The sequence below is a fragment of the Emydura macquarii genome, unplaced genomic scaffold (assembly GCF_026122565.2).
Source record: "Emydura macquarii macquarii isolate MOO-44397 ecotype Brisbane River unplaced genomic scaffold, CSIRO-AGI_Emac_v2 contig_6, whole genome shotgun sequence".
NCBI lineage: Eukaryota > Metazoa > Chordata > Testudines > Chelidae > Emydura > Emydura macquarii.
The window spans coordinates 551,995-569,157 of record NW_027130143.1 but is presented as its reverse complement, the minus strand read 5'-3'; the positions used below and the strand labels follow the sequence as shown (position 1 = coordinate 569,157).

The window sequence follows — 17,163 nt, the reverse complement described above, 5'->3', positions numbered from 1 at the left end:
GATAACAGCTAATTTTGACCCCATCATTTTGTCTGTATAGTTGAGATTCTGTTTTCTAATGTGCATTAGTTTGCATTTGTCAACACTAAATATCATCTGCCATTTTATGGCCCGCGCTCCCAGTTTTGTGAGATTCTTTTATAACTCTTTGCAATCTGCTTTGGACTTAACTGTCTTGACTAATTTTGTATCATCTGCGAATTTTGCCACCTCACTGTTTACCTGTCTTCCCGGTCATTTATAAATATGTTGAACAGCTCTGGTCCAAGAGCAGATCCTTGGTAGATCCTGCTATTTACATCTCTCCACTGTGAAAACTGACCATTTATTCCTTCCCTTTGTTTCCTATCTTTTAACCAGTTACTGATCTGTGAGAAGACTTTCCCTTGCGTCCCATGACTGCTTACTTTGCTTAAGAAACCTTGGTGAGGGACATTGTCAAAGGGTTTTTTGAATGTTCAGTTGCACTATATCCATTGGATCACCCTTGTCCACATGCTTGTTGACACCCTCAGAGAGTTCTAATAGATTGGTGAGGTATGAATTCCCTTTACAAAAGCCACGTTGACTCTTCCCCAACACACTATGTTTTCCTATGTGTCTGATAATTCTGTTCTTTACTATTGTTTCAACCAATTTGCCTGGTACAGAAATTAGGCGTACCAATCTGTAATTGTCAGGATTGCCTCTGGAGCCTTTTTTAAAAATCAGTGTCACATTAGCTATCCAGCAGTCATCTTGTACAGAGACTGATTTAAGCAACAGGTTACATACCACAGTCATTATTTCTGCAATTTCATATCTGAGGATCCTTTAGAACTCAGGTGAATATCCTCTGGTCCTGTTTAATTTATCAGTTTGTCCTAAAACCTCCTTTATTGACACCTGAATCTGGGACGGTTCCTCAGATTTGTCGCCTAAAAAGAATGGCTCAGGTGTGGGACACTCCTTCACGTCCTCTGCAGTGAAGACTGGTGGCAGGTTTCTTGCTTCTTATGTACTTTATATGTATATTGCTGCTCGTTTGTGTCTTTTGCTAGCTGCTCTTCAAATTCTTTTTTGGCCTGCCTAATTATACTTTTACACTTGACTTGCCAGAGTTTATGCTCCTTTGTATTTTTCTCAGTAGGATTTGACTTCCAGTTGTTAGAAGAAGGATATCTCTTTGTCTCTGCCTCTTTTACTCTGTTGTTTAGCCTTAGTGGTACTGATAGGGGTGTTGGTCCTCTTACTGTGTTCTATTATTTTTAAAAAAATGTATGGTATACATACAGCGTCAGCCTCTATTCTGTTGTTTTTCCATAGTTTCCATGCAGCTTTCAGGCATTTTACTCTTGTGAGTGTTTCTCTTAATTTCCGTTTAACAACCCTTATCATTTTTGTGTAGCTCCCCTTTTTGAGGGTAAATGCTACTGTGGTGGATTTCTTTGGTAGTTCCCCTCCTACAAGGATGTTAAATTTAATTACATTATGGTCGCTATTACAGAGTGGTTCACCTGTATTCACCTGTTGGACCACATCCTTTCCTCCACTTGGGACTAAATCAAGAATTGCCTCTTCCCTTGTGGTTTCCAGGACTAGCTGCTCCAAGAAACAGTCATTAATGGTGTCTAGAAAATTTCACTCTACATCCCGTCCTGAGATGACACGTTCCCTGTCAGTAGTTTAAATTCCCCATTTTTACTGAGTTTTCTGTTTTTGTAGCCTCTCTAATCTCCCTGATCATTTTACAATCAGTCACCATCCTGGTCAGGTGGTTGGCAGTATATTTCTACTGCTATACTATTATTCCAGCATGGAGTGTCTATCCATAAAGATTCTGTGGTATAGTGTGATTCATGTAGGATTTTTACTATATTTGAATCCATGTTTTCTTTTACATATAGTGCCATTCCCCCACCAGTGCAACCTACTCTGTCATTCCCTGGTCATTTTATAATTTGGTACCCTGGTATTACTATGACAAATTGATCATCCCACCAAGTTTCTGTGGTGCCTGTTATATCAATATCCTCATTTAATACCAGGCACTCAAGTTCACAAACACTTATAAAATTTGTCAGTATTTAGTTATCTGTCCTTCATGTGATATAACTGAAAGGACTCTTTTTCGTTTGACCTTTTCTCTTCAGTTCCTACCTGTACTTTATCTACTGCTATCCTCTTCTCTTTACTAGGATATAGAGTAGGGGTTCTCAAACTGGGGGGTCATGAGGTTATTATGGGGGGGTCGCAAGCTGTCAGCTCCTGAGCATGCCAGTAAGGGTGGCATGACATGAGGGGGTCATCACTTTTTTTTTGGGGGGGGGGGGCGGTGGGGGGATCGTCACAAGCCTGAAATATTTTCAACAGGGGTCCCAGCAAAAAAAGTTTGAGGATCCCGATATTGAGTATCCCCTTTAATAAATCCTCCTGTCAGGGATGTGTCTGGCCAAGCTGTTTGCTCCTCCATACCTGTTGGCATTCCCCCAGCACTTAGTCTAAAAACTCCTCTATGACCTTTTAAATGTTACTTGCTAACAATCTGGTTCCGTTTTGGTTTAGGTGGAGCTCGTCCTTCCTATATCAGCTCCTCCTTTTCCAAAAGTTCCCTAGTTTCTAATATACCTAGATCCCTCCTCTGAACAGTGTTGGCCCATCCATAGAGTGTGACCCTGCAGTCCTGCCTGTCTAACTGCCCCTGTGTGGAAATGCTCAGGCTCCCATGGAGGTCCTGGACTATAATCTCTTTCCTAGCAGCCTAAATCTGGCCTCCAGGACCTCTCTCCTAATCTTCCCTGTGGCAGTGGTGCCACATGAATCGTGACCTCCAGATCCTCCCCTGTGCTGCACAGCAGTCTATCTAGATTGGTGAGAGATCCACAACCTTTGCCCCTGGCAAGCAATTCAACATGTATTTCTCCCAGTCGTCACAAACCCACGATCTATTCTAAGAATGAAATCCCCCATTATTACTTCTGGCTATTAAAAATGATACGAAGGTGTGACGTAGAACTCTTGTTACCCAGTTTTATTTATTTATTTATTTAATATGAGCAGCAGTTCACTGCAGGGATTACAGCATTGTCCTGCACAGAGAGCACTAAGCTTTTGCACTGAGGCCTGCTTATTACAGAAAAATGCATGCCCCAACACGACAGCCTGTCTGGAGCTGAAGCCTGAGTCTGTGACTGGGGCTGAATCTGATGAAAAGATTTGCTTAAATGGTGATTTGCAAGACGCGAGGCCTTGCCATTTTGCTGTTGTGTTGTGTTTAAGTATTAACCATTCCTTCCTGTCTTCTGTTCTCTGCACTGGGCAATTGGGGTGCTGTTCATCAGTCTGTGATTCTGGGAACTATGCAGGATGCTTTCCTGTCCATCCAGAAGTTGCTGTCTTTCCAGAATTTATCCCCCATCTGGCTGCAAATCCTGCAGGGCTAGCTTGTCTTTTAACCAGGCGCAGAGTGCCCCCCTGGACTGATTCATCCGTTCAGCCAAATAGCAACTCTGCCCCCAGGCCTAGGGCCCCCGGAATGCTTCCAGCTGTCCCCTTGCCCTGTCAGACCCCTCTCCTCCTCTGAGTCCTACTCTCCCCCCCCCATCTCAACTTCTTCTGTGTCCCCCATCCTTCTCTCTCCACTCCTCTGCCCTCTTTGTAACCTACCCCCTCACTGCCCACTAGTGTATCCTCCCCCCATCCCCCTGCTGTGTGCACGCTGCCTGGCTGCATTCATGTTCCGTAGCCATCCCCACCCTGGCTCCCTGCAGCCGGGCAGGAGAGGGTACGGGGCCTGGGCTGGGGCAGAGACGGGGAGGAAGCTGCAGGCTGGAGAATTAGGAAAGCCCCAGCCAAGGGCCGCGGGGGATTCCCATTATCGCCCAACCCCTGGGCAGAGCAGGAGGGGCACAGAGTAAAGTACCCAAACCTCAGCTCGCCGGGAACAAGGTGCCTCCCCCCCCCCCGCCAACACCCCCGGACCCTGCCTCCCCCCCACACACCCACCCACCTGTCTCCCCTGGGTCGTGCCCCCACATCAGCCCCCAGGCAGTGTGCCCTGCCCCCCCAACACCCAGTCCTGCCCCTCCTGCCCCCCCACACCCAGACCACCAACACCCAGCCCTACCCCCAACACCCTGCCTCCCAACACCCAGTCCTGCCCCTCCTGCCCCCCCACACCCAGCCCTGCCCCCCAGACCACCCACACCCAGCCCTACCCCCCAACACCCCGCCCTGCCCCCCCCTGCCCCCCCACACCCAGACCACCAACACCCCGCCCTGCCCCACACCACCCAGCCCTGCCCGCCCCGCCCTGCCCCTCAGCCCGCCCCACACCCAGCCCAGCCCAGCCCAGCCCCCTCCCCGCCGTCCCCGCCCGGCCGCCCGCAGAGGGGGCGGAGCCGCCGCCGCCGAGAGGCCCCTGCCGGCCGGCCCGGGTGCGTGCGGCGGCGCGGCGCCGGAGGGAGCCGAGCCGAGCCCGGCGGGGCCCCGCGGCCGGGCCATGCGCCGGCGGCAGCCCGGAGGCAGCGCGGCGGGGCGGCGCGGAGCCATGGAGCCGCCTGCGGCCGGCGGCAGCGGCGGCCCGCGGGGCTCGGGCCGGGCCGGCGCCGTGCGAGGGCGAGGGCGGCCGCTGCGCTGAGCCCCGCGCCCCGGCCCCGGCCCCGGCCGCGCCATGGCGCTGCCCCCCGGCGGGCTCGGCTGCGCGCTGCCGGGCATCAGCACCATAACCTATGTCTTCGTTTACAGCCCCAGCGCCGGGCAGGGCGCCCCCCCGGGGCCCGGGCCGGGGCCCGAGCCCGCCCGCCACGCCGCCCCCGCCGCCCTCCGCGGGCCCAAGCGCAAGCTGTACAGCGCCGTGCCCGGCCGCAGGTTCATCGTGGTGAAGAGCTACACGCCGCAGGGCGAGGGCGAGATCCAGCTGAACCGGGGCGAAGCCGTCAAGGGTGAGTGGGGCCGGGCCGGGCCGGGGGCGTGAGCGGCGCTGGGCCCCGGGCGGAGGGACGGGGAAGGGCCCTGGGGTGGCCGGCGAGGCTGTGCCCAGCCCAGCCCGCCCCTGGACGAGCGGCTGGGTCGTGTCCCCTGCGGGCGCCCCCTCCCCGGCTCCGAGAGGCAAGGATGGCTGGAGGAGGGAGGGGCCGACTCCTGGGGACTCTGCTCTGTGGGGGACCCCTGGCCCTGGGGGTTGCCCCCCCGGGTATGCACCGCCTTGGTCACTTTGGTCCTTGCTGGGGTCTGCTTTGTCCAGGCAGTTTTTCCCTTCGGGCCGTGCTCTCCTGTTGGGAACAAGAAGTGCAGCCAAGATGATTTGGGGGACTGCCGAAACTTACAGTTGTTGCTGCAAATTCTTGCTCTGCTCCATGTGGGTTTCAGGACAGGGGTGTGAAGCCAAAGGGTCCCAGTGACTCCCAGACTCCCAGGTGTGGTTCGGAGAGTGAGTGTTGAGTGTGCACAAAACTTCTGAAGTGCTGGAGGGGAGACTGGAAGCAGAAGCTGCTCCCAATGGGCTATTCCCATCCTGGCAGAGATGGTAGGGCCTTACCCTGGTGTCTGTGAATCCATGGATCGCCCCCTCGCCCACTCAGCTCACAGCTGTGGCATGGGATTTTAGAGGAATCTGGTAGCAGCGTAGTCTACCTAGTAAGCAGAAGCTGGGTTTGGCACCTCCTTTTCTTTCCCTGTGGGCCTAAGATCTTACCTGCCTGTCCTGCATCTCACCTGAGGTCTGGTTGCCTGTATTCATTCCTGTCTAGACTCCCAGTAATACTGTTTCCCTCTAAAACAGGAATATTTTTGGAAAGGGATGATGGTGAACTGAGTGGTTTGGGGTCAGAGCACGTGGCGGTCTCCTTGAAGAACATGTTTCAAGAATTGCCTGTAGCTGACCCAAGCCGGGAGATGGGGGGATTGTTTTGAGAGGAAACATTAAAGTGACTTTCCATTTCGTATAGTGATTGGTGAATGTTGCTTCACTTCATTGATATTTTCAAGTGTGTCGTAAAATATCATAAATCGTCAAGCAGACACGTTGATGGGAGAGGTTCTCTTTAAAGCTGCGTTGGCTCCACATTTCTCCCTCTCCCCTAAATCCCGGGTTAATATAGTGCCTTGGATGTCTCCTCTGTATCTTTCTCTCTTATTTTTCCTGCTTCTTTCTCCACTCTTCATCTCCACTCTATGCTGTCAATAGGTATATAAAATAATGATCGAGAGAGACAACATAGATGGGTTGCTCTGATTTGTCTTTGTAACGCTGCCTTCAGTGACTCAGGAGCGTGAGTTCCAGCCGTAGGGCAGACTGTTAGGAAGCTAGGTACAAACCCCAAATTGGTGGGAGTTCTATACTTAGATTTCACCAACCAAGTGTCAACGCATCACACCGCTATAACAGCCGAAACATGGAGTCACTGACAGTTCCCTTGGGTACTCTCTACCTCACCACCCAGGTGGATTTCCCTTTGTGATAGATGGGGCCCCTTATGCCAAGAATCACGGCAATATTCAGGTTACTCTCAATCCTGCAGGGACTTACCCCTTGTCATTTGCACCTTAGATCTCACACCACAGACAATGCCTGTAACTAATCCTATAATAAAATCTATAAAGAAGTTCTGTTAACCAGGACAGGGAAACCAGAGAGTTCTTGACAGGGTTAAACTAGGTAACCAGAGCTACACAAATGAGTTACTATCTTAAGTTTTAAAAGGTAATGGAATTTTCTATGATCAGCAAGCTCTCTACATCCTTTAGGGCTAACCCAGGCTAAGCAGCTGAAGATCTCTTGCTTATGCCTAGAAATGCTTTGCCCCCAGAGTCCAAGCAGCATAGAGATACCAATCTGCTTTTGTTTGGGGTTAATCTCCTCTTCCTGCTGTGTATTCTGTATTGCAAACTCAGCTGTTGGGAGAACCCATCTTCATGGGGAAGGGAGCAGAACAACAGATGTCTTCTGTCCTCTTGTTGATGGTATGTAAGGAAATTCCAGTTGCAACCTCTCGCAGTAGTCCATCTGGTATTGATGGTTCTTCTTCAGGTGCTTGCTCATGTCCATTCCCAATTAGGTGTGTGTGCGCCACATGCACCGGTGCTGGAAATTTTTCCCCTAGTGGTACTTGGGGAGCTGGCTCTAGCACCCTCTGTAGTGACGCACGTATGCGCCTGTATATAGGGTGTTGCAGGCTCCCCTCCCTCTCCGTTCCTTCTTACCACCTGTGATGGTGATGGAACGTTTCCTTCCTTCTGCAAGTCCTTTGTCAACCTATTGGTTTTCTTGTTATCAAGTGTACATAGTCAGTATTTGTTGTTAAGTGTTAGTTTTAGAGTTAGTTTTAGTTTGCGTTTGACCCAGGGACGGGGTATGCCCCACTTCCTGGATTTTAAACCCTGCACTTCATGTAAGACGCCGACGCCACTGAATGACCTGCAGTAGAGCTGCTTGAAGTGCCAAGGGGAAGTGCACATGCGGGAAAAGTGTAAGACCTGCAAAAGTTTCCGTCCTTGGACTAAAAAAGATCAGGACGTTAGACTCCGAGCCATCCTAATGGAATCAGCGCTCCAGCCAGTGTCGGAACCGAGCTTGGGAGTCGGCAGCGGGCACATCAGCATTGGCGTGGTGCACCTCCTGGCTCTGTTGTCTTTCTGGCACCATTCAACATCTCCGGTGCCGAAGAAACAGCCAAAGAACGCCCACGCTGAACGGGGACGCTTGCAGGCACCTAAGCTGGTTAAGGAGAGCATGGGGACTTCAGTGAGACCCACATTGGGCCACCCATCCTCTCAGGCCCTGAGAGGGTCTCTGCCTATACGGGTGTCAAGCCCCGTCCTACCCGTAGCCAACTTCAGGAAGCGGCACGACTCCTGAGGTGTTCCAGGCGATGAAGGACCTCTTGGTGATCCCAGTACTACCAACACCCAGGGAAGGGAGGCTCTCGTGCCGAAAGCCGTCTACCCCTTTGGGGGGGCTTATCGAGGGGAAGACCTGCGCTAAGACTGCCACAGCATTCCCCATCACCAAGGTGCTGCTCTCCAGTGAGCCCATGGTCACCGGACCTACGATGCTGGTCCCCGGAACCGTACCGCGAGAGGTTGGGACCCTGTCTCCCAACAGTTACCAGCCTTCTCCTGCTCTTTGCCAGATGAGGTGGTAGTGGGTCCTTCCACCTCTGCTCCACTAGATGACTTCAGGGCCCACCAAGAGCTGCTGAAGCGTGTGGCAACCAACCTGGGACTTAAGGTGGAGGAGCTTAAGGAGCCAGTAGAGGAACCATTTGGCATTCTGGCAACAGCGGCCCCATTCAGGGTAGCTCCCGCGATGCACAGGGGAGTAGTGAAGGTGGCCAAGGCACTATGGCAGACCACTGCCTCTCTGCCCCCCATGTCTAAATGGACAGAAAATAAGTATTATGTGCCAACCAAGGTGTTTGAATACCTCTACACCCACTCCTCCCTGGGGTCACTGGTGGTTGTGGCTACTATTGAACGGGGCAGGCAAGGCCAGATGAGTTCCATCTCCAAAAAACAGAGGCCAAAAAGCTCGATTTGTTTGGGCACAAGGTTTATTTGTCAGCGAGCCTGTAACTGAGGGAATCCGGCCAACAAGTGCTGTTGGGGAGGTACCATTTTAACATCTGGCAGTCACTGTAAATGGTCTGACTCCCTGCCACAAGCCTGCAGACGAGTTCGAGGCAATCCTGGAGGAAGGGAGGACAGTAGCTAGGGCCTTCCTGCAAGCAGCATTGGATGCAGCTGACTCTGTGGCCAAGTCTATGGCTTCAGTGGTATCAATGAGGAGAGCGTCCTGGCTCCAGTCGTCTGATCTCTTAGTGGAGGTCCAGCAGTCCATCCAGGACCTCCCCTTCGGGGGCACAGCCCTGTTTGCTGACCAGACAGACTCCAGGCTGCGTGGGCTGCAGGACTCGAGGTCTACACTGCGCTCTCTGGGTCTGTATACCCTGTCCACAGACACTTCAGGCCTCAACAGCCACAGAGTTTTGGAGGGCAACCTTGGTGGGGAGCCCTATAAAAGAAAGAATAGAGGCTATAAATGTCTCCAGGGCCACTCATCAGCCACTGCCCCCCAGCCAAGCTGTCATCCCTCAGAGAGGAAACAAAACGTTTGAAGGTGCGCCCAAGGGTGACCCACCAGTTACTACCCGGGATCCAAACTTCCTATTATTTTCTTCCCTCCTGGCTCCTTTCCTCCCAGCCTGGACTGCCATAACATCAGACTGCTTGGTGTTAAATATGGGAGCCGCCGATTACACTCTTCAGTTAATTTTACGTCAACCCTCCCGCCCCCCTTCCTCATCCCTCTTCAGTCACCCTCACATGAGCAACCCCTCGTCCAAGAGGTACAGGCCCTCTTGCAAGTGAGTGCAATGGAAGAAGTTCCTCAAGAACTAAGGGAGAGTCGTTTCTACTCTGATTACTTTCTGATTCCAAAGGTGAAGGGTGGCTTGAGACCTACCCTAGGCCTGCAAGACCTCATCAGATATCTGAAGAAGTTGAAGTTCCATATGGTCTCCCTGGCTGCCATCATGCTCTGTCTGGATCCAGGTGACTGGAGTGTCGCCCTTGACTTAAAAGATGCCTATTTCCATGTATCCGTTTTCCCAGGCCACAGGAGGTTCCCACGATTCATGGTGGGAAAGCAACACTATCAGCTCACGGTGCTGCCCTTCGCCCTATCAGCCACACTGTGTGTGTTCACCAAATGCATGGCGGTGGGGCTGGCCCACCTCAGATGCTGAGGAGTACAGGTCTTCCCTTAGCTAGACGACTGGCTCATCAGGGGGCTGTCAAGGATGCAAGTCCAGCACAGTACCAGGGTTTTCCTGGCCACCTGTCAAGCACTGGGCCTGGTAATAAATGAGCAAAAGTCAACACTTGAGCCTGTCCAAACAATAGAGTTCATCGGGGAAGTCGTAGACTCTACACAAGCCAGAGCAATCTTACCACATGCCAGGTTCCTGACAGTGTCGGAGCTCATAGCCTGAATATCGGCTCCCCCTCTCACCACGGCAAGGCAATGCCTCAGTCTGCTGGGCCACATGGCAGCTTCAACTTACATAGTCCAGTACGCGAGACTGCACCTCAGACCTCTGCAAATGTGACTGGTGACTGTATTCCCCATCCGCACACCACCTGGATACGATCCTCACGGTCCCTCCACAGACATTTACTTCTCTGTCATGATGGATGAAACCACATCATATGTTGGCAGGGGTGCCTTTTGGCCCCATAGCTGGCGTTGTCTTTAGTTTCAGATGCCTCAGAACTGGGGTCAGGTGCCCTCCTCAGTGGGCTCAGGACCCAAGGCCTCTGGTCCAGGGATGAACTGGCTCTGCACATCAGTGTCCGAGAACTCAGGGCAGTTCGACTAGCCTGCGAGTTATTCCTGCCTCACCTCTCCAGCAAGGTCGTTCACGTTTTCATGGACAACACAGCCACAATGTATTATATCAATAGTCGAGGGAATGGGGGGGTGGGGAGAGGAACGCCAGATCCTCAGCTCTTGGTTGGGAACCTTACGCTTGTGGAACTTCTTTGTGATTCACAGCATCCATCTGGAGGCAGTGCACCTTCCCAGGGTCAGGAACGCATTAGTGGATTGCCTCAGCAAATCTTTTTGCTCTCACCACAAGTGATCGCTCCACCTGGAAGTGGCCAGCCTTATCTTCCAAAGGTGGGACACTCTCCGAGTGGACCTCTTCGCTACCAGGGGGAACAGGAAATGCAGTCAGTTCTATTCCCTACAAGGGCTTGATGATGGCTCACTGACTGATGCCTTTCTCCTGCCATGGTTGGGCAGTCTCATGTATACCTTCCCACCGATATCTCTAATGCATAAGGTCCTCATAAGAACCAAAAGAGACAGGACTCATGTTACCATGGTAGCCCCGGCATGGCTACATCAGCATTGGTTTAGGTTGCTACTCAAGGTATCGGTAGCCCGCCCTCACAACCAGACCACCTCTCTCAGGATCATGGTCGTCTGCTCCATCCGGACCCAGCCTCCTTGCACCTGATGGTGTGGATGCTCCATAGCTAAGCCGGGAAGAGCAATCCTGCTCAGCTCAGGTTCTGAAGATCCTGTTAGAAAGCAGAAAGCCTTCCAGCAGGGCATCTTACCTAGCCAAGTGGAAGTGTGTTGCCTGCTGGATAGGTGATTTTGTCGGAGAGATATCTCGGCAAGCGGCCCAGCACGCAACACACTTCCACTTGAGTAGGTAAGATGCCCCAGTGGGATCTGAACCTTGCTCTCTCCAGGCTACTGGACTACCCTTTGAACCCGTGGCTTCCTGTTCCCTTGCACACTGGGCCCAGAAAGTCCGATTCCTAGTAGCGAATAAGTCAGCAAGGCAGGCCTCAGAGATTCATGTCCTGACCTCAGAACTTCCCTACATGGTCTTTTACAAAGACAAAGTCCAGATACAGCCTCATCCAGTGTTCCTACCTAAGGTGATATCTCACTTCCATATCAACCAAGACATTTTTGTATCGGTCCTCTGTCTGAAACCCCACAACTCTAGGAGGAGAGACACCTACGTACTCTTGATGTCAGGAGAGCCTTGGCTTTCTACAAAGACAGGACCAGGCCCTTCATCAATCCACTCAACTCTTCATTGCGATTGCCGACCGAATGAAAGGGCGTCCTGTCTCATCCCAGCAGATCTCGGCGTGGATCATGGCCTGCATTCGAGCCTGTTACGAGCAGGCTGGGGCCATGCCCCCAGCATCCCTGACAACACATTCCACAAGGGTCAGGTATCTTCAGCGCTGAAAAGTGTCATCTGGACAGATCTGGAGACTGAAGTCCTCTGTCTACAGTAAGGGTCAGCATAGAAGTGGCATTCCAGCTAACCTCTCCCACTGCCCCATCCATGTGTTTCAGTCCTGAGCTGCCATTCCACGTCCACCCCCACAGGATAAGATGGATCTTCCGTCTCTGTGCTCCACTGAATAGTTGGCCTCTTGCCTAAGTCTGCAGCAAGGAGGCTCATAGAGCTTGTTCAGGTGCTGTTTTCTGTGTGAGGGGCTCACTTGCTGAGAGGAATTGGATTGACCAGCTCATTTCCAAGCGGCTGAGAGGCAGACATGAGACGGGTAGGACTCCTGGGTCACTTGTGATAAGCCTGTTTCCTCATCTGCCCTGTGTCTTACCGCTAATTTTTAAGCCCCGTCATTCTCAGATTCCTTATTTTGATGGCCTGTGTCATTAGTGGCTCAGCTGTGGGAGGTGGAGAGTCACATGGGGTCTGAAGGTTGTCCTAACTTCCTTTGCTTAGCTGGGTGATCCCCACCCCTGCTCCTTCTTTCCTGTAACTTTCCCTGACTTTCATTCCTCTATTCTCCAGTTGCTGTTGCTGTTGTGGTTTATAATGGTTTATAGATGGGGATGTGGTCACTGCAGTAGATCCACAGTTAGGACCAAGGCCTTGAAATGGCATTTGAAACTGATTGGGAACTACTGGAAGGACTTGAGCCCAGGCCTGATGTATCATGGGGGCCTATGTCACAGAGGAGGCAGGCGTTACTTTCTATACCACCTGCAGCCTGTGCATTGTCTTCACGTTCAACTTCGGATCCAGCGAATTGCAGTAAATTCACCACTGCACAGGTGGGCAGTGACGAATGTATGGATCACTGTGGCCAGATCCTCATCCACGATGGAAAGGCCAGAGTTTCCTGGAGAGCTGGAGGTGAAAGAATACGTGGTTAGTCACTGATGCTACCTGCTTGCTCAAACTTAGAGGCGTCACACAGGATCCCAAAACTTTGCATCCCTTTGACAGATAGGGTCTGTGCACCTTCAGTGGAAGGTGAAGACAGTCTGTTGGCCAATACTTCAAAGCATTTACTTTTGCCCTCTAGGATCACTTGGGTCTTACCTGGATTCAGCTTGAGACACCTGTCACAGTTTCAGGGTAAACTATTCCTTTGACTTCCTTTCTGGTCTTCCTTGAGGGGGACCCACTTAAGGTTTTAAGCATTCTGGCAGTCATCTCACTTGGGGAAGAGACCTGCATCTCTCTCTCTTCACACCTAGGGTTTCAACTTGCAGTCCCTCTGCACCTCACTGTGATTTTTTTCCATCTGGTCTGACTGGGGTCCAGTGTCTGTGGTTAACTCTTTCACCAAGGATTATACCAGTTGCCAACCAGCTTTCACAAAGGAAACTCCATTTACTCTTGGGGGAAAAAACATTACACACAAAACATAGTTTAAATTAAAAAAAAAAAGGTATCTAAATTCATGGTGAAAGCATGAGGTCACTCCTCAATTCACGTCAGTTTTTAGATCAGAAACCAGACCCCGATTGGACAGGTCAGCTGTTTCTTTGCATATCTCAGGCCTTTGATCTCCAGTCTCTGGGAACAGGTAATCACTAGTCAATGGCTATAGTACACTAGTCAAGAGTGTAGCTTCAAAAGGCTGGGTCTTTGCATAACCAGAGTTGTGTAATTTGCGTTAACCACTTCCCAGAGATCCCCCAGGAAACCCACTTAACACTTAGTGCCCAAAAGTCCATGCCTGTCTGGCACATTTCAGTATAGTTATTTGAACACCTTATACTTTTCAGGTCTTGCAATCTGTCACACCAAATACTGTGCAGAGACAGATACAGAGTTGTGTCATTGGCATGCTGTTGGCAGCTGAGCCCATGGTGTCTTGCTGTCTCCCAGGGTCTCACGTAGATATCGAAGAGAGTGACAGACAACATTGACCTTTCTCGGTAATTATTACCAAGGTAATTATAGGCCTGCTAGCCTGACATGGATCCTAGGTAAGATAATGGAGCAGCTGACACGCGATTTGACTAATAAAGAATTAAAGGAGGGTAATATAATTAATGCAAATCAACATGGGATTATGGAAAATAGATCCTGTCAAACCAACTTGATATCTTTTCTTTTGGTGAGATGACAAGTTTGATTGATAAAGGTAATAGTGTTGACATAATATACTTAGACTCTTGTAAGGTGTTTGACTTGGTACCACAAATTAAGATGGCACATATTAAACAGCTTAAAAACTGGCAAAACGTAATTGTAAACAGGGAGTTGTCATCGAATGGGTGTTTTTAGTGGGTTTCTGCAGGGATCAGTTTGTGGCCCTACGTTATTTAACATTTTTATCAATGACCTGGAGGAAAACATAAAATCATCACTGATCATTTTTGTGTCATCTGCAAAATTCGGGGGAGTGGTAAATAATGACGCGGACAGGTCCTGATTTAGCGCGACTTGGATTGCTTGGTAAATTGGGTGCAAGCAAACGATATTTACAGTATTCTGGGAAACTGTGACTCTGAAAAATGTTTTAGGGTGATGGTGGATAGTTAGGTTAACATGAGCTCCTAGTCAAACGTTGTGGGCAGAAGTGCTAATGTAATCCTTGGATGCATAAAGAGAGGAATCTCAAGTAGGAGTAGACAGGTTATTTTACCTTTGCGTTTGGCTCTGGTGCAACTGCTGCTGGAATACTGTGTCCAGTTCTGGTGTCTGCAATAGTAGAAGGATGTTGATAAATTGGAGAAGGTTCAGAGAAAAGCCACGAGAATGATCGTGCCTTATAGTGATGCACTCAAGGAACTCAGTCTATTTAGTTTAACAAAGAGAAGGTTAAGGAGTTACTTAGTTTGTAAGTACCTACATGGGGAACAAATATTTCATAATAGAGGGCTCTTCAATCTAGCAGACAAAAGATACAACATGATCCGATGGCTGGAAGTTGAAGCTAGACAACTTAATACTGGAAATAAGGCTTACATTTTTAAGTGTGAGGGTGATCAATATTGGAACAACTTACCAAGGGCTGTGGTGGATTCTCCATCACGGACAATTTTTAAATCAAAATTGGATGTTTTTCTAATAGATCTGGTCTAAGAATTATTGTGAGGAAGTTCTGTGGCCTGTGCTATATAGGAGGTCAAATTAGATTATCATAATGGTCCCTTCTGGCCTTGGAATCTATCAGTCTGTGAATTAATAGTATGTATAGCTGCACGCTGGATCAAAGGAAGGGTCCATCTAGTCTGGTCTCCTGTTTCTGATTGGCCAGTACCAGATGCTTTGAAGGAAGATACTAGAATCCACTTGCACATGGAGTAACTCCCCCAAAAGGGGAGTTCTTTTCTAACCCAGTCAGTTAGAGCCTAGCTCATGCCCTGAAGCAAGGGTGCTTATAGCTTGTGTATTATCGTGTTTAATACAATTCTGGATGTTCTGATCCATATAAAGGGCTAATCCTTTTTTGAATCCTGCTGAGCTGTTGATCTTGATGATATTATGTGGACAATGAGTCCCCCAGGCTAATTATACCTTGTGTAGGAAAGTATCCGGTCTTATACAGTTTAAACTTGCTGATTTTAAGTTTTGTTGACTATCCTCATGTTCTTGTCTTATGTGAGAAGGTAAATTGGGTTCTCGTACTCCAGCTGTCTTGTCAGTTCATTGTTTTGTGTACCTGTATTATGTTTCCTCTAGTACACATTTCCTCTCTAAACTGCAACTGGGTCCTGGTCCTTGACTAGAACTCCCAGGCACCACGGTAACAGAAATAATAATTAATCTCCTAATGTTTTCAGTTCTCGTATGGAAGCTTTTTCATTCCTGTTATCAGTCCTACTGCTGTTCTCTGAACCTCTTTCATTTCGGCAATAGACAGGTCTTCCTCATATAGGGAGCTGACTAGTCCTATGGGTTTTGAATCTTAGAAACAAATGACACACAGGGAGGCTGATGTAGTTGTGTGGTGGAGGGAAAGTAGCTCATTAGATTCCAGTAAGATTTCTGTTACATTGTTTATGGGCTAAAATCAATCAAGAGTTAAAGAAAGAATCTAATGAGCGTGGTGCAAAGGGAAGCAGTATCAAAGCCCACCTCAGTGGGAGGAAGAAAAGGAGAATCCCCGAAGACAGTGAGTCAGTATTCCCTTCACAGCCTTGTTAAGGCTGCTACTAGTTTCCATTATAAACTAACTTTAGTTCCCCCTAAACTTTGGCTAGAAAAATTGGTTTGGCCTGAACTTTTCCAATTTTTTTCTCTGAAGTCTAAGGTGACATTTTTGGCATAGTTTGAAGAAAATTAGTCCACTCCTTTTGAGTTACAGGTAGTTAAAAATGTCAGTTATCCCTCCAACGAAGGAAGTGTGGGAAGCAGATCCAATCCTGGCTCCACTGATACCACTGAGACTTGTTCTCTTTTCATTGGCGAACCCTGCCAGGGATCCTTGCCCTGTTACTTTGCTCCTTGTCTTGGCACCAGATCCTCTACTAAAATGGTGGATCTGGTACAGGACAGTGTTGCAGCCATTGAGGACAGAGCTTGACGCTCATGCTGGAGTTTCTCAGCATCCTACTTGGTCTGGCCTTGTTGTCCTACCGTTACTTGGCCAGGCTGCAGCAGAGGTCTTTATCTTGGATCAACATCTATGTCACCTGTGCCTTACTCCTGAAGTTCTACTGACTCCTGGGGATCCTCTGGGTCACCATCCTTTTCATGCAACCAGCTTTGCTTCCTCACGGCTGTCATCTCAGTGTGAGGGGGTCAGTAATTTGAGGAGGGAGAGTTTGAAGTGCCTGAAATGCAGAAAACACCTTCTTCAGCCATGTCTTCTCCAGCTGAGCCTGTGGGTTCCTCCTTGGTGGCTGCTTGCCTTCCTGGTGGCATGATGGCTTCCAGGAATTGCTGGACATCTTGTTGAAGCCTTAGACCTAGCTCTCAATTATGGTCCAGGAGAAAGTTCAGACCATCAATATTTTGCAGCCATGTAGCTATCCCTATAAACAAGGGTACACTGGAGTCAGCAGGGGCCGGGCATACTGTTAGCAGTGGGGCCTTCCAAAGGCATTGACGTATTGTCACACTCTAGGTTGTCTGATGCTGATGGCAGCTGGTTGTCATTCGTGGTTTCATACCTAATAATAAAGATACTAACCACCTGGATCTGTTGAGGCATAAGACTTATTCCTAGGCCACATTGTAGTATATTGTAGTTTCTACATTGTAGTTTTAGAAACTTGGTGACTATGACTGGCTGGAAAACAAGAATTGTGTTTTGCCAAAAATTTCAGCAGGTCTTGTTTTTGTTCCAATGCAGAATGAAAACAAATGGAAAAACCTCAAAATTCTTCATAATATGGAATTCTTCATTTCTATTTAGGAATTTCTCTCTTTCCTCTTA

The 17,163-nt window shown here is 49.5% G+C and overlaps 1 protein-coding gene across 2 annotated transcripts in view; it reads left to right on the top strand.

Annotated features, from left to right (window-relative positions):
- SHANK3 (SH3 and multiple ankyrin repeat domains 3) overlaps positions 1-17,163 on the top strand; it is a 663,543-nt gene that overhangs the window by 345,333 nt on the left and 301,047 nt on the right. For both annotated transcript variants that reach the window (XM_067548257.1, XM_067547515.1), the window contains exon 13: positions 4,726-4,922. In XM_067548257.1, the coding sequence (XP_067404358.1) occupies positions 4,726-4,922 (197 nt within the window). The remainder of the gene's footprint in view (positions 1-4,725; positions 4,923-17,163) is intronic.